Here is a 19531-nt window from a genome sequence, read left to right on the forward strand (position 1 = left end):
GAGGGATGCAGTGACTTATAACGGTGAGGTAGCGATTAGGAAGACACGAAACGCGTAATTCGATGTAAATCACGCTTTGATCTCCGACTCTTTGACAAAAGTAAAGGTGACACTGCTCTACTTCCCATCTTTCATAAGGGCAAGAGAATCTTTTTTTCATTGAATTGGAGGTGGCCTTGAGTTGCATGAGAATACGCGTGTGTTGTCCGTCTGCATCGGTCGTCTGAAGCGGTTTCTATCACCACTTGTCTTCATGGACTGCTGATAGGTAAAACATTTGTGCAAGCTGAATCAAGAGCAAAGTCAAATGACAAGGCCGAAGGACAACGGAATCAAGATGATATCCATCTATACAAGCAGAGTCCTTGCTCTCTTTTCGCTCTATTAACTGATTGCCCCTTGAAAGTAGAGCTGTGAAACCAACAAAATTGACTGTACGCTCTTGGATGATTCACCAGTAAGAACGACGCTTGGAACGATACTTTGCATTTACTATTCCTACACTATATGCAATTACTTATCATATCCAAAACTTTGATTTTTTAGGCTCTGGAATAGTCATGCCGCTACAGTATAACGGAAATCTGCTTCATGCTTCTCCCCAACTGATTCCCCCTCCAATGCAATCCATGCCTTTCACACCTTCTCATCAAGAAGATGTCACTACTATATTTGTTGTTGGATTTCCTGAAGATATGAAGGAACGAGAGTTCCAGAATTTTTTCATATTTTGTCCCGGCTTTGAGGTGAGTTTTGTATTATTTGGTTTATTGATATGATACTTTACGATTTGTGATGTTGATGGTGGAATAGAGATGATAATATGGGATGTTCATGGAAAAGCGATCATAAAATAACTAGAATTGAATTATAGGCTGCTACTCTCAAAGTCCCCAATGCTTCCAATGGCACAATGGGAAATGATGATCTGACTGGTGGCAAACGACAGATTGTACGTATTCAACCCCCTCTCTCTCCCTTTGTCGTTTTTGAATGGTTTTAGTTTTGTCGATCGCCGAGCTGAAAGCATGCTTTCTTCATCGATCGCTCCCATTTGTGCTTATGATTTGATTAAATTCACTACATTTATTCATTCGCATCTCATAATAGATTGGATTTGCAAAATTCCGTACACGACTTGAAGCTTTAGAGGCCCGTGATACACTAAGTGGCAGAAAAGTCGATGTTGAAAAAGGTTCGGTGCTGAAAGCCGAAATGGCAAAGAAGGTAAGGTCTCGCGAAAGGAGATCCTGATCAAATGCGCAAAAAGACCCGTTCCGTGACTGATTGGTCATTCGTGTTTGGTGAAAAACGCAACCACGACATTCCCTCTAAACAAGTGTACTCGAAATAATCACTAACTTGACTTTAATAGAACCTGTATACCAAAAGAGGGCTTTCCAATGAAGCTGCCGCACAATTGGGACTCGTGTCACCTCTCTATTTATCAATGGCCCAACAGGCTCAGCAAATGTCTCGTCGATCAGTGATGCATCATGCTCCTTCATATAGTAGGCCATCTCCCGATTTGTATGAAGATTATACCCCGTCAGAATCCTACATGGACTATGGCATGCAACGACCCACTTCGCCTGGTTTCCCGGACACTCGGTTACAATATGGCGGCATGATAGGAGGAGGAGTCGAGCCATCTATACGACCACCCGTCGAACGATTCTCACCATCAGACATTATGGATAATAGTATGATGAGTACACCACAGCAGCAACGAGCAAGCCTACTGTCCCGAGTGACGTCGGCCCAAAACTTGGCTTCGATAGGAGGTGCCACGCAAACTCCATTATCGGCGTCACTTCCCGAACGGCGATACTCGGAATCCAATGCATTCTATCGTGGTGTCAACAACAACGGCAACAATAGCAATAATCCATATAGTCGACAAAACCAACAGCAGCAGCAACAGCAGTACGTCGCCCCTATATATACCACCAATGAACCCACTCCACCAACTACACCACCAGGTCAACAGCAGTCAATTATATCTGCAGGAGCAGAGGGAATCGTTGATCGGTTTGGATCATTCTCACTCACAGCTGAATCCGATGGCAAATCACCGTTACCATCCAGACCGAGTTTATTATCGAGAACTTCGTCATCCAATGTATCTCCTGTATCACCTGTATCGAGTTATGAGGTACTGGATCCACGTATTGTTGATAGTCCGCCGTCAAATACCTTGTATGTTGGCAATGTGCCCATTACAGCGTTGGAGGAAGAGGTTAGAGCATTCTTTGCTCGAACTCCAGGATATAAAGGTGTATATTACAGACAAGGATTGAATGGACAGTTGATGGTGAGTCCGTAGTTCCATTGTGTGCAACGGTGAACGCCGATAGTGATCTGGAGCAACAACCTTTTTGTGCGTCTTGAAACTGACCGTGTGTACTCAATTACTTAGACTTTGGTGGAATATGTTGATATCGCCTCGTCAACTGCAGCGATGCAACAATTGTACGGTCGTCAAATTGGTGGCAAAGGTGGTGGAATCTGGATGTCGTATTTTGAAGGATCTCCATTCGCACCAGCTGGAAGTGGCTCTGTAATTAGTGGTAACGGATCGCTACCTCGGGAAGGAATAATAGTACTTCCTCAATCAACGCAAGAAAAGTCTGGAACTGTTACTGCTGGTAGTCAAAGTGCTTTAGCAGTCACAGCGACAACAGCCACATCATCTGTCATAGCAAGCAACAACAGCACCAACAACACAACGACCAACTCTCAAACGTCATCGTCATCGTCACCGTCTTCACCCTCTTCATATACATCCAACTCATTAAAATCACCACCATCGACACCTCTACATGTATCCAATATGTCATCCGATATTCCGCAAAAGTTGCCTCATGGATTTTTTGATGCTCATGACTCCAATAATAGTAATACATCAACAACTGCTACGTCAACTTTGGAGACTGAAGCTGTAACAACAGGAGGAGGACAACAACAACAACGATATAATTGAAGACTCAACAACACAGCAGCACATTGGGAAGGAGAAAATGATGGAGCTATATATTAAAGAAACCACACTCTTTTTGGTTTTGCAATATCACCCCTTTTTTATATGTTGTTAGAAGAACGTAGGAAAAATTGAGCTCATTTGAATGTATTAAACCCCATATCTCAAACCAAATATGTTGTATTGTCTGTGTTTTTTTACACACGTTGCATTCGACGCTCCTTTTTCTCCCCCATAATTGTGCACCACATATTTCCATAAATCAAGACATAAGTCAGCTTGAAAACAATTTTCATGGGCTGTTTGCTTTGCTGGTTTGGCTGGTGTAATTACTGGAGTACTTGACGTGATTTCACCAAAGGACGCAAGTTGAGTTTGTTCGTCAACTTGATAAAATTTCTAGCGTGGAGAAACTGTACAAGGCATTATGAACTAGTATAACACGTCATGCCCATGCACTTCCAACCATGCCGCGTTCCAAAAATCCAATGGCACTAAAGTGGAATGAGACGGCTTTTGTCGAAAATCCAAACCATAAGAAACCAAGAAAACCCCTGAAAGCTTTTCAACCAGACAATCAAGACACTAAAAGAAACTCGTCCTTTTGAACTGCAAGATCATAAGCACATATACTAATAATGCAGCACCAAACAATACTCGCCCGAGTCTTTGTGGCAGCTCTCTTTATAGTTGCCATTGCATACTCGTCCTTCACGGTGATCGACGCATTCCGATTCTCATTTGAAGGAGGATGGAAGCGTATTTTTGCTAGTCCGTGGGCTACTGCTGCTTTTACTGACTATGCTGCGTATGTGGTATTGTGATTAGTCTGTTTGCTTCCTGTCAAAGTTTTGGGAAAACGATTACATGCTAACTTATTACAACCTTCATTTAGCGGACTTGTGCTTGCAATCCCACTTCTATTCGCTGTTGGTCCATCTGAAGCATACAGTGTACTATGGACTACTGCTCAAGTCTTGTTTGGCAACGTGATTCTGCTGATGTACGTAGCTTGAAGGACTGTCGAGTTGACGAAGCTCATCGAGGTTCTGATTTGCTGCGTGACGAAGCGACCATACCATTGCCAGAGCCGTCTTTGCCAGATCCAACGTTGGCTCAATGTTGCTCAAACACAATACGAAAGCATTTACTCACACTCCGTTATTCCACTACATAGCCGCTTCACAATTCTCATCATGACCCAATCTGAACTGCTATATGCCATCCAACCACATCTAAACGCTAGCGCAACTACTGGCATCACTCTCTCACGATGGGGACGATTCAACATCACCGTCTTACGTATCGCTGCTGTGGCCATCGGTGGTTGTTGTGCTGCCTTCATTATCCGTGCCTTGGTTATGGAAAACTTGGGGTATGGAATTTAGATGCTTTTGTTGCCCTTTTTGGTGGAAAAAAACCGCAGCAGAATTGATTTTCATTATTTTAGAACTGGATTCGGAGGCATTCACGGTGATGGTTGGTCTTGGTTCTTATTCGGTCAAGTAGAATTAGGAATCTTGTTTACTGCCGTGTATATCGCTGTTCGTGAAAACCGATTGTTGATTACTATTCCAACACTGATTGCTTTGTTCTTCCTGGGCAATGTGGTTACAGTAAGTGAAGGAACATGCTGTAGCATTAGACGTGGTTACTTTGACTTTTTTTTGCTGATTGGGTTTTCTTTGATAGTGTATCTACGTACTTCTTGCCACTTTGGACGCCGCAAACGTGACAGATGCACTCCTGAACCGCCGTCCAGTCTTGGGCCGTCGTGCTCTATACCAGCCAATCGTCTGATAAGCCAAAAAAAACGGAGCCAGTGTAAACTCTTTGTTTGCACATATATCTTGTTTGTATTTTTACTGCACTGTATTCCTCTCAAAATCATACCACTTCTACTCATTATTACTACTGCTACTACTACTTATGGCGAACTTACTATTTAATTACTATCACAACTACTACTGTTCATGCGTTGAAGCCGATCTAGCCATCATCCCATCTAATATCGTCAACATGGTATTTGACTCCTCATCCAACCTATTCCGTTCAACTAACGACTCGACCACCTTGGCACGCAACGAGTCCGTCTGCCTATCCAGATCCTCAAGACTGAGAGCCGACCGTGGAAAGTACAAGTCTGGAAGGGATGATGCACTGGTATGCGAGAATCCCCCATTATTCGTACTCATTTGGCGCTGCTGTTCCTGATTGATATCGTCACTGTTGAGCCCAAGTAGTAATGCGAGACTGACGGTTGGATCTATGGTTGTTGGCTGTATCGACTGTGTGATTACGAGGTTGGCAAGTAGGTGATCGAAGGTTATTTCTGTTGGCAGTGCCGAGGATGACGCGACTGGTGTGTTGTAAATAGTTTGTGCTGAAGACGGGGAGCGTAATGTGCTGAGAGATACATTTCTAGATGGGTATGGTGCGGATCGTGGTGATGATGTTGTTGGCGAGGTGTTTGTCTTCCCGTGTGAGAAGGGAGAGCTGGGACGCACGACAAGAAGCGGCTGTGGTTTTGGTAGTAGTTTGGGGTATTGTCGTTGCTGTTGTTGGTTTGGTATCGAGATATTGTCGGCCATGATTCCTCCCCACGTGCTTAAATCTGGTGCTGACATTTGCAGCTTTTGCGAGTTGTTATTGATGGTCAGTACCTGCTGTTGAGATTGTTTTTCCGTGTTTACTTCATTCCACATTGGTGAGTTCAGGACTGTTATGGCGCTGTGTAAGCATGTAGGTGATAGCGTATCTTCACAATCTACCAAGTCACCAGAGATTGATGAGAGAATATCAAGCGAGAGATCAAAATCCATAGTATTCTCTGTTCCTTCCATTTTTAAGCTTTTGCGTTAGGTCTGAATAATTGTGTGGGATGTATCAGCCTAAATCTGTTTGTGGTTTGTTGCAATAAGTGTTTAGCGACTACCTAGTTTGAGATATCTTCATAGAGCTTGGCATCCTCAGGTCAGCTTTTTTGAGCAAGTATGATTGCCCAAAAAAGTTTGGGGTTTGGGTTAACCCACACAGAAAAAAAATATCCGGCTACCACTAACGTCATGCCCAAACTAAAAATAGCTTTATTTCAAAAAAAATGCTTACCACAGGCCATCGTAACTACATTTTTAGTGACACACAAGTATCGGCAAAGTCGGTCAAGACCGCATCTACTCCAACTTTGTATGCCTTTTTCATTTCTTGTTCAGCGTTGACGGTCCAAACGAATATTTTTTTGTTGCTGGCATGACATTCTGTGATGAATTGCGGGTTTGCTTTTATCGTTGGCCAATACATGTTGAAGGAATCTGTTGCTGTGTTGCCGACATATTCCTTCCTGGCAACGTCAACAGACACTCCGATATGAGAGACTCCGAATCCTGGCAGTTCTCGGCGTACAACAGGCACGTACTCTGGCACCCTTAATTGTTTGGAATGTGGTTAGATCACGCGTGTCGTTGCAGCCAGAAATCTTTGATGTTCTACCAAACTCCAAAATGTATGCGAGAAGCAAACGAAGATACAGGTGTCTTGTGTGATCGAAACAGTGCTCCGACTTTGGTCAATATCTCCGGTGACATGTATCCAGTTTGAGGCTAAGAATGAAACGCGTCAAAAAAATGCGGAAACATCCAAATCATATCAAACTACCTTGACGTCAACAATCACAAACAATTTTTGATTGCCGATCTCACTCAGCAAATCCAGAACCTGAGTAAATAGCGGTATTGCTTGATTCTTGTTTTTTGTTCGTAGACCGTCAATGTATCCTTTGTATGGCCTGTTTATCACAAGACCATCTCCATTGGTCGTGCGTCCGAGCTTGTCGTCGTGATGTACAATGACTAGTAAATTTGGAGGCATTTTGGTTAGTATCAAGCCATCGTCAGCATGAAAGTACATCCTTGCTTTGATCATCTGATGTCAACTAGTGTAAAGAGTAATTAGTATAATGTAGACGATCGTTTCGAATAAAAAGCAACAAGATATATGAAATTTTTCATTTACTTGTATGTCAAGTTCAAGACCTTGAGCACCAGCTTTGATTGCTTCTCGAAAGGCCATGATCGTATTTTCGGGAAAACAACCTGATAAACCACTAAAGGAGCGTGTTAAATACGCGATAAATATCAATAAGCTAACAATAAATGCTTACCGGTGTGCTATACACATTCTCTGTGCAGCCATCGCTGCGTATTATCCCTTGATCCACTATTAACAAAACAAGAACGATGAGCTACGGACCGGCCCTCCCACCGCACCTCCTGAAGAAGCGAGAAGCTCCTACTGACGATGATGGCCCACAGCAGCCTGCTCCTAAAAAACGGAATGCTCCAATTGGACCTGCAAGACCAAATCAACCAAAAGCTCGTGATGACGATGACTTTGGTCCATTGCCGCCACCTGCTGGTGGTCCTGAACAGGTATGATCTTGTCTACATGCTTCAGATGTATGTATCGGTGTCCTGACATTGGGTTGTTTATATAGGATGAGGAGTATGAGCTGGCATTAAAAGTCAAGGAAATTGAAGAACGTGCTAAACGACGACAAGAGGAAGATGAAGAATCTAGGAGAGAAAAGAAACTTGAACGTGGTGACTGGATGCTCGTACCGCCTGAAGCTAAAGGTCGGACATTACTTGAACCGTGTGTTGCGTGTTATCCTAAATTCACAATTTATCATCGTGCAGGTGGCAAGAAGAATATTATTGACTCATCTGGATGGACCGCGTCGCCATTGGACAAGGGAAAGAAGAAGGCTGCTCCCAAAAACGAACCACTACCTCCCCCACCAGTCGCATCAGCACAGGATAAATCTACACGGAAATACGTTGACCAATACAATGTAAGCTAACCGTTTTGACCCCATTAAACCATTTACTACAAACCATTTACTAACCACGCGTCCAATACTCTAGGAAAAAAATCGCCCAAAATCCCTACTTGAATCGCATCAAGTAGAATTCGCCAAAACAAAACTAGATACAGACGATGTATCCAAACGAGCATTTGATCGTGACAAGGATATGGGATCTCGACGTATTGATGGGAAATCACGACAGAACTTGATTGAGCAGTCAAAAGAATTGGATTCGAGGTTTGGGCATGGCAAGAAGACATTCTTGTGAGATTTAAGTTATATGTATATAAACTGAATGCATTATATTATTATTTGGCTACTCCATGACGTTTGGAAGCGACCTTCACGAAATCTTGATAGGTTCCTATGAGTTTGACGCTGTCATGACAACCTTCCGTAATGATGGCGCTATAGACGAGTGGGAGATGTCAGCCAAAACACAGTCGCTATTTCATCGAATCGTATTATTACCCTTTTAGATCGCCCGCTTGTTTGAACTCCTGTTTAATTTCGACATGCGTCAGTAATCTCTTTGCTGCACAGAATATAAGGAACGCCATCTCACCTTGCTTAGCTGGGAGACTCTTTGCTTCCATTGAGCATCAGTGAATGCGTTGGCGTGAACCTTGACTTGAGGACTTCTCTGTGCAGCTTTATTTGCCTCCTCCATCGCCATGACAAGTTCTTGCGATTTTATAAACCCGTCAATGTTGTAGCATATTGGTTTCGGAGGGCCAAAAAAGTATTCAATATATCCCATTTTGAAAGTTGCTCTACAGATTTTTGGGAGGCTCGACACGTTGCTGTTATTTTTCGAAGACAAAATTGGAGGCAAACAAAACAAACAACGGCACAATCACACAACTAGACTTGCTCCGCAGTTACTCGAGAAGTTGCACTGAATTTTGCTGATATATTTACTACAAAAGAATCACAGAATGGCGAGCACAGCTCTCCTACCATGTCACACCATGCTCAAACTCTAATTCATAAAGTTGGCCATCACATCCTCAGACCCTCCCTCTCGAATAAGCGTAACAGGGATATTCATTGGCCTGTTGTGTTTCTTCATATATTCTAGAGCATATGCCATTCCCTTCTTCCTTTCATCGGCTGAGGCCTTGGCACCAATCCAAACAAACACTAGAGATGAATCAATAAATGAGAAAGCAGACAAGGGATAAAAACAAATTTGATGATTATTCTTACCTTCAGAGCCACCATCAAGGACGAAAACATCATTGGTATCGAATTGATCCTTTTTAATCACACCCTCAGCCTTCTTCGTGAAGGTCAAACTGCCACTGGCGTCTGATAAACAGTATAGAGCTTTAGGAGCTGCAGTAGCGGTTGCATCTGTGACTGCATCAGCTGGTTGGACATCACTTGCTGAGCCACCAATAGCATCAAAGAATTCTTTTGCGTCTCGGTCTCCTTCATCTAATACTTTCATAGTGATGTTCAGTTCAAATCAAAAACAATAGCCTGGTAGTGGTACACACCAGAGACTTTGATGGGGGCCTTGCCGGCACGAGAATCAGATAGAGTTCTGACGAACTCGGCAGCTTTGCTCTAATAAGCAAAAGGAAATTGTAAATTCATATTTCCTCTGAACAGTGCCTCCATGATGCAAATCATATATTATCACAACACATACGCGTTCCATTCCATTCGAAGCCTTTCCATTCCATTGATGAATGACGAGTCCACCGTCATACACAAACACATCTCCTGAGTTCAAGCTACTGGCAGCCATTGGGATTTCTCTAATAATTAATCCTTGTCCTCGAGGAGCAGTCTTGTTTTGACGGATTTGCAACAATCGTGGACGGTATTCTTTGGCTGTAACGTGATTGAAACCAGAGTCTACACCGCCCTTTTCAGTGTGGAAGTGCTTAAAGAGACCCAAGAAGGCGCCGGATTCTGAGCCTTGGACTTCACGATGTTGGACTGGGAGAGTACCCAAAACTAATATGAAAGTGGTCTGATCAACGATCGTGTTTACAGTTGTTGACGTTCATAACAGTAGCGAATGTGTTCCATCAGAACTCACAGTCATCGAGTTCGACAGTCTTGTAAGCAGCAGTACCAGCCTCATCTTGAGTGGTTTCAAGACCCAACCAAAAGTAGATGTCGTGATAGAATGTTGGTGCGTCTGGTTTCTTCCATGTGTTGAGAACCTAGGACATAAAAGGAGGTGCGTCAATACCGAGCTTGATTCCAAAAGGCACAAGACGAGGGCAAGAACTATGGTTGTAGTGCACTCACGATGTACGAGTCTCCTTCGTAAAACATTCCATATTGCTTTTCTGGCCAAGCAACGACTTTGAACTGTTCAATTCTCCAAACACGTGTCTCCACTTTCTGGCCAACTCCATGCCAAGCGGCTTCAGTCTGAGCAGCATCCAGTCGAACTTTCTTTTCCAACTAGATTGAAGGAGTTGTTGTTGGTGAGTAGTCGCACGGTTTGCAGCTTCAAAATCAAACTCGTTTGAGAGTTTGAAATAAACTCGTTTGAGAGTTTGAGGAAAAGACCAGCAAGTTGGTGTTATTGTGGAATTTCAAGTCCAGCAAATGTCTGTACGCGAATGTTGTTCAAAGTCGGACCTATTACCTCAGTACCGAGGCTAATAACAGAGCGCGAGTAAGTAAGAGTTTCTAGTGATCATTGAACACGCCTGCATCACTCACCCAGCAATGTTGCTCTCCGAGATATCTTTCAGAAATATAGGGTAACGCGGTTAGCGGTTTCTCGAGACGGAAGGAAGGAACGGACTAGAAATGTCAACATACCAACAGTCTTTGGCTTTACTAATCCAGACATCGTGCTGCTTACTTTCTCTAACGGTTGTCGAGTTAGATGTGTTGCTGTCGTTTGTGGCGATGAATTTGTTGTGGTGGAGCAAGCGAATGGTGGTGAGGAGTAAACGTTGCCGGGTAGTTGCAGACACAATCTACGTGATTATGTAGTTGAGAACGCGAAATTCACTATTATCCAACCCTCGTCAACTTTCGCTTGGCTCTTGGCCTTCAGTCTTTGTTTCAGCAAAAATCACACTTTTTGAAACATCTTAAGTACTGTGCGGTGGAATTGTCTGAAAGCACACCAGCTATAATTATCAAGTGTACCATATAGATCAACCTCTCTTTGCCTCCTTCTAGCAAACACTTTGACTTTGGAAGCTCAAAATGGCATGTTGGTCTCTTCCGACATTGTAATGAAGACCCTCTCTAACATTGCAACGTTGATTTAGTCCGGAACTTTCTCTGATGTTACTGGTAGTGGACCTGGACTGACTGGAGACTCATCCATACCAGCAACTGATGGAGCTCTAGGAGCAACATCTGGCAAGAAAGTGAAGCAAGATACATCTCTTGAGCAGCAGCAGGAACTGGAACAGTTACAGCAGAAAGAAGATGCTCTCAAAGAACAATTAAAGGAAAAGCTGCAGCAAACAAACTCTATTACCGATCAAAACCGAGAAAAGTGATCTAGATACATGGATGTGGGCACTCGTCGTTGAATCCTCATAGAACTTAATGCTTGACAAGGAAACGGTCGTTACTTTTCATTTACTTTATATTTTATACATGAGGTGCATTCTTGCTTGTCTTGTACACAATCGGATTTTACATCACTCCTCCATACACCAATAAGTAGCAATAATACATCTCGCATCCATCCCTTCATATTTCATTGCGCTCTCACTAAACCCTTTGCTTCCAGTTCTCTCCTAACCTGTTGATGACACAAAGAGAGCCTTCTCTAAACCTGTTGTGACATCACCCAAAGCATCTTCCAGTCCACTCAACGTTTCTTTTATCTTTGACTGCTGAGCAAGGATTTGGGCTCGACGTGCTCTGACTGAAGCGTTCAATGCAGCATAGTCATTCAGGACGAGACATCTCTTCAGTTCAGATGTAATGGAGAGAAGTGATTCCGAGGACTTGACCTAAGTATATCGTGTTCAGGTGGCTAGCCAAAGAGCAATGGAACGTATATACACGATGAAAACATCAGCAAGCAAAGCACCCGCATCCGTGACAAGGGAGGCAGACTTACAAGTGATGCAGTCGCGACTTGCATGCGTGTAGTCTTTTGTAATGTGATGTGCTTGTCATCAATATGCAAAGTAGGTGGTTTTGACTCTGAAGTTGGCAACTTTAATCGAGCTGGTAGTGTGTCTTCTGGTGTTTGTGTCTGCCAAAAACAACATATATTGTGATGAGTACAGCGTACACGTGTTGATTCGTCTGATGTACTGTTCTTACTCGAGCAGCTTCAATAATTTCCATGAAGCTTTCAGCCAGATTTGTTACTTCTGTATCGACACGCTTGTTGAATCTAAATGTTGGCAATTAATGTTAGATCCCTCGTTGCTTAGGAAATGCGAGACCGCGAAACGAGGGAATTAATGATTGCATACTCTTCTTCAATGACTGATGACGACCAAATGCTCTTCTTGACACGTTGAGCTTGCATCTCGTCAATCAAAGGTTTGGTCGATAGGAACAGAGACTTGGAGCTTGTTTGGATGGCCTGATAGAAGGGGCAGCTTCCCGGGATCTAAATGAGTATTCGTAATGCCCTCGTTGCCTATTGACCTATCTGATGACGAGGACGACTTCCAACCTGTTCTTCCAACAAAGACACGACCAACACAGCCAAGCACCACAAAGAACGGCACAAATAATAGTGGAAATGCTAGTTCCTCGTCTACTGGAAGGAATACAAAACCAAAGAAACCATCATCATACACATCGCAGTCACAGGCATCAAAGAAATCAAACATTGACAATGTAAAGTCGACCACCACAACTAGTAGCAGGACAAAGAAGCCTACGCAACCGATTGTAATGAAGCCATCACTGTCTCGATCGTCTTCTGCTGTAAAAGATGCTGCTCCTGCAGCGTCTGGTGATCGACAGTCACTTGCTCGTCAATCGCCTCAGCTCATAAATCTTGACTCGGACAATGGATCTACTCCTGTGCCTGAGACTACAAGCATATCGCAACGTATACACGAAGGCCAAGAATTGGTCAGTGAGCCGCTGCCAACGACCACAACAACAATAGCAGCAGCACCTAAGAGCAGCATAGCACCAACTCCTCCTCGTAAATCAAGCTATTCTCGTAAACTGAATTCATCGCCTAAAATACAATCTCCGCCAGTCGAGGTTAGACCTCCATTACCTACTACAGTCGTTGATTCACCCATTACGCGATGCCCTCTCTGTAATCGATCATTGTCAGGCTCTGCAGACGCGATTCAGATTCATATAAATGGCTGCCTCGACGGTAGCTCTACGTCTTCATCAAAACCTATAGATAATCATAGTGCTAGTACTCTAGTATGCATGTGCTGTGGAAGGGACTTGACCGATGAAATCGTACTACATCGCCAAATGCACATGAATACTTGTCTAGATATGATCATTATGGATCCGCTAGATGTAGATCCTACTGGAAAAAACAAGGGTAAAGCTGTAGCTGAACCCATCTGCTCAGAAACATCGCCCATCTCGCTCTTGGCTTTCTGTCCATGTTGCAATAGCGACTGGGACAAAGAGGCCGCTAAATCCGTCAAGGGTAAAATGACGCATATCAAGCAATGTGGTAAAACCAACTTTTTGGAAACAGCCGAAGTAATTCAGAAGATACGAGCTGCTGTTGCTCAAATGGCTAATGATGGTACATACACATCTGGTAAAGTAGTACCCAAGCCAGCACCAAAGCAGTCGAAATTATCATTAGATTATAGGAGATTGGTGATTACAGAAGGTGACGATGACTTTAAAGAGTCAAGAGCCTTGGTGCCCAAGAGTCATGGAATCAAACGTCGCAAAGCTGATGAAGACTTGCAAGTGGCTATTGCCTTGTCGAAATCAGCTGCTGAAGCCCAAAAGATTGAATCTGGGCAAAGTATCGGTGGTCGAAAGAAAAAGATAAAACGGGATGGCTCACACTTGATGACTGCTGAACAAACGACCTCAGATGTCCGTATTCGTGCTGCTAGGATCTTGAGCGAGTCAAAAACGTTAGAACGCTCAATTTCTGTGGATAGCGCCACTTCGGGTAGTCGATTGTGGGATTTGGCACACGTTAGTGGTTTTGTAAAACCTGAGACTTTTACAAATGTCGTTCTACAGGAGGTGGGTTGCGTCTCGCCATCGTCGTGAAATTGCTTTGGCATGTTTCGGCACATGTAATGAACTTTATTCTTTTTGAATGTAGGGCGACGAGCCAGAATTGAAGCCCGACATCAAGTCTGAAATCAAACGTATCAACGAAGAGCATACGATTGTAGTAGCCGAAAGAGAACAAAATTTGGAACGCCAGATTGCAACTTTGCGTGACGGACATCAACGTTGGGTAAGGGAATTGGCACTAGGTCACGCACCTATTATTCCGACAACCAACAAGTTTTTTTTTGTTAGCTGGATAATGCAACATTCGCAAGAGATAAGCGTCTTGAATATTTGAGGCGTACTGCTTATCAGACTTGGACGGATGTGTCGCCATCAAAGCTACCTACTCTATTGTCTCAGCAAACACCTCCAGGTGCCCATATAACATCCGCCACTCAAGCCAAGATAAATTCGCTTCTAGACGAGTTTTCTGATGATGAAGATTTGAAGGTAGAACCAGAAAATCCATCTGATGAAGATCGGGACATGGCTGTACCAGTTGTTCCAAATATTGGACAAGTCGATACTATAAACGCTCGTCATGATTCCGATATCGTCATGGTAGACGACTTCTATGGTAGAGCGGAGAATGAAGCTCATGTGGGTGTGCTGGACGACATCGGATATCAAAACGATGAGGGCGGTAGAAATATAGTCAATGCTGGGATGGAAACGGACGATAGAAATATAGACGATACCGCATTAAGGAATCTTGCAGTGACACCTCCAGCAGACGACGATACTGAATTTAGAGATCTTGGTGTATTAAGGGGTCTAGCAGTGACGCCGCCAGCCTATGACGATCTCGCAGTGACTCCTCCAGCATACGATGGAGATGATGAAGTTGTTGCCGATACGCCACCACATGATAGTTACTCGTATCATGATAGTTACGATGAACTCTCTGGCATGCTTCAATATTCGCCATCTCCTCCTCGACTACCAGCGTCTTTAAATAGTACCGACGTTAAATATGGCACGGAAGATGTTAGTACGATGCTTGCGTCTCCATCAACATCAGAAAATGGTATAGCTACTCTTCTCGCACCTTGGAATCGTCCTAGCACTCAATCGACACGAAAGACGACCATTGTGCCTGTCGATGATGGATCTGATGACGACATTATTGATTTGACAGGTCGTAATAAGCCATTGCTGCTATGTCCTACAACCTCTCACATTGACAGTGGGGCAAATGATAATATTGACATTGATTTGACGAAGGATGTCGAGACTGCACCATCGCAAAGGTTTTCATCACAGTCTGTGCAACCAAGCCAATCTCAGAAACGTAAAGCGAGCGCTGAGATAGATGCCAGTGACAAGTCGAAACAGACGAGATTAGGAATCGACACAACAACAGCTTCGTCATCAACTACGTTGCCTACTTCTACCATACCGCCCGTCATTCAACCTTCTGGAATGCCATCGTATGAGTCCATGTCGATGGACGAGCTTCGTGTATGTATGATTGATCTTACTTGTCCGTGATGGTTTACGACAAGACGATGAAAACTGTGTGCATGGTCTCAATCGAGTCTGTTTTCTCGTAGAAAATTGCAAGTAAGTTTGGCTTTCGAGCTACCTCAAAGGCACCCCTAGTAGCTCATCTCACTCGCATGTGGCTGGTACTAAATGGGTTTGGATCTCCCATTGCAACTCCTGGTACAGGGTTCATACAAGTTGAACCACCTATTCGTATAAATGCGTTACTCGCAGCCGCGGCAGCAGCTTCGAATGGAGCAAAGAGAAACAAGAGGAAAGCAGTAGCTGCCAAAAAGGGTCAACAGTATGAATCTGATGATGATGACGATGAAGATGATGACGACGAAGAGGTTGAGAAGGGTAGTAAATTTGATCCTGCTTTGGGGAGTAAGCTTCTCGATGTGTTCGAAACGGATTTGGATTTGTATATGAGAGTTTTGAGATATGAGGTACGTGTTATGCCTTCCGAATGCCACCAAAAAGACAAAAGCGTGCAGGACTGCGAATGTTGCATTTGACATCTCGATTGCTTTTCTTCTGTAGCCTCTGAATCTGGATGAATTTCATGCACGAGTATCGCAGGTAGAGAAAATCACTTGCAGTAAGAAGAAACTCTCCTTGTATCTGGATCAGCAGGTATCGTGCTTAAAGGTTGTTGATGAACTTACGAGGGGTGATAATTTTTTTTTTGGCTGTTGTTGTTAGGGCATCAACTACATCATACCACCTTCAAAAAAGACTCGTCGTGAACCGCCACCACCAAGAAAGGACGGAGCACCAGCACCACGCAGATGGTGGACTAAATGAAGAAGTGCAGACGCCGGCAACAGCATTTTGCATTTTTCGCATATTTATATAATGTTTCATATGTGAATGTTTTGTTTATATACACAAGCACGGCAAACCTTTCATTACTATTTTATTGACACAATGCAAAGCATCAATTGTTTGTTTTCGAATCTCTAGAACTGAAGCTTCTTGTCCTCATCAACACGTTTAGCTCTCAACGAGGCACGAATCTCATCTTCCATTCCTTTGATAAAGGTTTTGAAGTGTGCGAGATGTGGAGCAAATGATGGTGGAACACTGGGTCGACCATCAGGGCCACCAGAATTCAATTCTTCTACCAATGTTTGTAGAGTTGGCACTGTGAGAGGATCAAATGATTCACATTCTTCAGGTATGATGGGTACACAGACACGTCCTGGGAGAGATTGTCGTCAAAAACGAGAAAGTCGAGAGGGTGAAAAGTCTGACCATAAATTGACGCAGAATGGTCGAGTATACATACCTGTTTTGGGATGTACACAGAAAGGACTCTTAAGCAAGTGATTAACACCAGTTGATACCTTGTCATCCAGACGTGGATACAAGTATTGAAACATGACATCACGTCTGAAAGCGCTTGCAATCTTCCTGCCCTGGAGCAGAGTAGATAAAACGGGATCAATGTCCGATCTGTATCGCATATTCGCCACACTACGCAACGTACCTTTCGTTTCTCGTATTCATCCAACAATTGTTCCCATTTCTGTTTACTGGTAAGCTTTGGATGTTTGAGCCAAAGTTCGTCCAACTCTCGTCGCATGTCTATTTTTTGGAAGGTTGTGTGTTTTAAAACGTGCAGTTATTACCACAGCATATACAGAGAGGCATTGACTGTCTTGCATACCTTCATCGTTCGTCATTTTGAGAATCTTGTTCCAACTCTCTTGTGTGCCAAGAATGTCTTGGTTGACGAGACATGTCTTTGGGAAGTATTCTTCCAAGATTCTCATGGCTGGTCTACAACGTTCCAAACATATAACCTGTCAGCAACTTCATTCTAAGGAGCATTGAATTGTATATATTACTTACACCAAAGTTGGATGCAATGGACCAAACCCTAGATTCACCTTCTTGATCATTTGCTCTCCACCCTAGGCGCAAAAAAGGATTCAGAGTAAGTTTTAACGCAATGGTGAGGCAAACTTGTGGAAATTCATTGCACCTATGGTTTCTTTGCGGTACTTACTTTAATCACTTCAATATGTTTGACAATGGCAGTTCGTAATTCTGCATTCAACTTTCGAGCTCGTTCATCACAAATCCAGCAATGGACACCACGACGACCAGAGTATACCCATATTCGATGCTTGAACCCAAAGTCCTCTAAAACACAAAAAAAACATAGGTTTTTGGAAAAGATCAATTAATAATGAGGACAGCAAGGTACAGACCTCTAATGGCGCGATCAATGATCTTGATGGATATCGTCATAAAGTCCCAGCACTTGTGACAGATATCGGCTCCCCTTTGTTGTTTGAGCTTTTTATGTAAGTATACAGGATTTCAAATGTTTCGAAGGTTGGATAAATCCAATAGCAAACGTACTTGCAACAAATACGAATGTCGTCGTAATCTGTCATATCAATATCAAACACCAGTTCACGTTCAAGCGCGTGGAATGCATTGTTGCGAACAGTCTTCTTGTCTTTGGGCTAGATGACAACAAAGCAAGGAGAATTATAACACATGCCTTTCAATGGTTGTAGTACACAAATGAGACTATCTACCCGCATATTGTAGACAGGACCAATATCAATTTTGGCTGGACTGTTTTTGACGAGATCAGTCTTGAATTCAGCAGCATCTGCATAAGACAAGTGTCGAACAACGACATCATTCTCAAATGCAAAACTGATTTCACGATTTGGAAAGTAGTTCTTTTGCACTAGATTTCAAAACAACAAAAAGCGGTCAGGTCAACCACGTAATTATTATCTTACGATAGGATCAAGAAGTGTGATTTCTTGTTCAACTACGAACTTGCGAACTACACGTACCATTTCCGTAACTCAACCACTTGTAGAATTCAGTTACTGGAAACACTCGTTGATAAAAGATCTTGATCAGTGTAGAGAATCCAGCATCCAGTGATTTTCTGTGTGGGATTGAAAGGGTGTTGTTGTTCACCACAATTAAAGGAATATGACTCTACATGATCACCAAAGCAAAGTTTACATTGCCTCTCCAGCCATTCCACCAAGCTTGACATTGCTGCGATTATTATCTTCTTTAAACAGATCATCAGCATTGAAATCGTCCTCGTCATCCTGGATCTTTCTCTTTGTGGTCTTGGCTACATCTGCCGACTCTTGAATTGTCTGGGCATCGACGTCCATGGGCACGACAATGACTGGTTCTGTTGTCGCTTCCATCTTGGATTCTTCATCGACTTCCATGATGGACACTAAGGGACTGAAGGGACTAGCAAGTAAATAAATGATTATTAGTAATAGTTCTGATATTGATTCGACTCGCTCTTGCTCATGATTTGAATATTTTACATACCTGCTGTTATCTGCACTCGACTTTTCTGAAGATGCGAAGTAGATGGTAGGAAACGCTTGATACAACGTCAACTTTCAAACGATCCACCGACCTATTCAAGGATCAAGGATTAATAACGCCAAATCTACGTGATTTACCATGTTCCAACACTTCCAACACTTGCGATGACGAAGGATCAACCAATGTTCCAGCTGTTGCTCAAAACACCACGAACATCAAAACTCGCACTTGCAATATAAAAGCCATGGCCACTCCTCCTAGACCAGCGCCTTTGGACTATGAACGGGTCGTAGTACCCTCAGCTGCTGCCACAATTGATTTGGCAATGAACATTTACAGATCCCCTGTTGTAAACGGACATCATACACGGTTGAGCATCTTATTGTCGCATCCGGGAGGAGGAACAAAAGAATGCTGGCAGCCCATAATCAGACGTATCTTTGCTCAGCCGGAAGTGGCAGCTCGTATTGAAGCAGTGTTTGCGTTTGGTATGTCTTTCATGAATTTGGTAATTTGTGACGAATAGCAGTACCGATCGCTATCTATCAAATGCTGAAATCTCTTCATGAATTCCATATTAATCGCCACCTATACATCTCAAACTCCTACTTCATCTCACCGTAGACCATAAAACTCATGGAGACTCTGGCGATCTTCATCCACAGTTCAGGCCGTACCCT

The 19531-nt window shown here is 43.2% G+C and overlaps 6 protein-coding genes across 6 annotated transcripts; 3 read left to right on the forward strand and 3 right to left on the reverse strand.

The window, feature by feature from the left end:
* Positions 1 to 560: 560 nt before the first annotated feature.
* SmJEL517_g01109 (uncharacterized protein) lies at positions 561 to 2983 on the forward strand (the record flags this gene model as incomplete). Its single annotated transcript, XM_031167037.1, has 5 exons — positions 561 to 746; positions 875 to 952; positions 1111 to 1227; positions 1376 to 2314; positions 2420 to 2983. The coding sequence occupies 5 exons, from the start codon at positions 561 to 563 to the stop codon at positions 2981 to 2983; spliced, it is 1884 nt and encodes a 627-aa protein (XP_031027314.1).
* A 4232-nt stretch (positions 2984 to 7215) lies between these two features.
* Positions 7216 to 8112, forward strand: SmJEL517_g01110 (uncharacterized protein; the record flags this gene model as incomplete). The annotated part of the gene is made up of 4 exons (XM_031167038.1): positions 7216 to 7407; positions 7473 to 7611; positions 7675 to 7829; positions 7903 to 8112. 4 exons carry the CDS (start codon positions 7216 to 7218, stop codon positions 8110 to 8112), a joined length of 696 nt encoding a protein of 231 aa, XP_031027133.1.
* A 714-nt stretch (positions 8113 to 8826) lies between these two features.
* On the reverse strand, positions 8827 to 10668 carry SmJEL517_g01111 (uncharacterized protein; the record flags this gene model as incomplete). Its single annotated transcript, XM_031167039.1, has 9 exons — positions 8827 to 8987; positions 9054 to 9284; positions 9347 to 9416; positions 9502 to 9812; positions 9898 to 10024; positions 10113 to 10271; positions 10459 to 10471; positions 10536 to 10560; positions 10638 to 10668. The coding sequence occupies 9 exons, from the start codon at positions 10666 to 10668 to the stop codon at positions 8827 to 8829; spliced, it is 1128 nt and encodes a 375-aa protein (XP_031027134.1).
* Positions 10669 to 11578: 910 nt separating this feature from the next.
* SmJEL517_g01112 (uncharacterized protein) lies at positions 11579 to 12327 on the reverse strand (the record flags this gene model as incomplete). Its single annotated transcript, XM_031167040.1, has 4 exons — positions 11579 to 11797; positions 11908 to 12045; positions 12117 to 12189; positions 12272 to 12327. 4 exons carry the CDS (start codon positions 12325 to 12327, stop codon positions 11579 to 11581), a joined length of 486 nt encoding a protein of 161 aa, XP_031026997.1.
* Positions 12328 to 12428: 101 nt separating this feature from the next.
* On the forward strand, positions 12429 to 16325 carry SmJEL517_g01113 (uncharacterized protein; the record flags this gene model as incomplete). The annotated part of the gene is made up of 6 exons (XM_031167041.1): positions 12429 to 13997; positions 14080 to 14217; positions 14283 to 15494; positions 15587 to 15967; positions 16062 to 16154; positions 16224 to 16325. The coding sequence occupies 6 exons, from the start codon at positions 12429 to 12431 to the stop codon at positions 16323 to 16325; spliced, it is 3495 nt and encodes a 1164-aa protein (XP_031026998.1).
* A 155-nt stretch (positions 16326 to 16480) lies between these two features.
* SmJEL517_g01114 (uncharacterized protein) lies at positions 16481 to 18742 on the reverse strand (the record flags this gene model as incomplete). Its single annotated transcript, XM_031167042.1, has 11 exons — positions 16481 to 16722; positions 16810 to 16939; positions 17011 to 17108; positions 17191 to 17303; positions 17376 to 17437; positions 17533 to 17669; positions 17738 to 17811; positions 17892 to 17998; positions 18074 to 18231; positions 18344 to 18441; positions 18522 to 18742. The coding sequence occupies 11 exons, from the start codon at positions 18740 to 18742 to the stop codon at positions 16481 to 16483; spliced, it is 1440 nt and encodes a 479-aa protein (XP_031027137.1).
* Positions 18743 to 19531: the final 789 nt, after the last annotated feature.

Source organism: Synchytrium microbalum (assembly GCF_006535985.1).
Source record: "Synchytrium microbalum strain JEL517 chromosome Unknown SmJEL517_scf0003, whole genome shotgun sequence".
Taxonomy (NCBI): Eukaryota; Fungi; Chytridiomycota; class Chytridiomycetes; order Synchytriales; family Synchytriaceae; genus Synchytrium; species Synchytrium microbalum.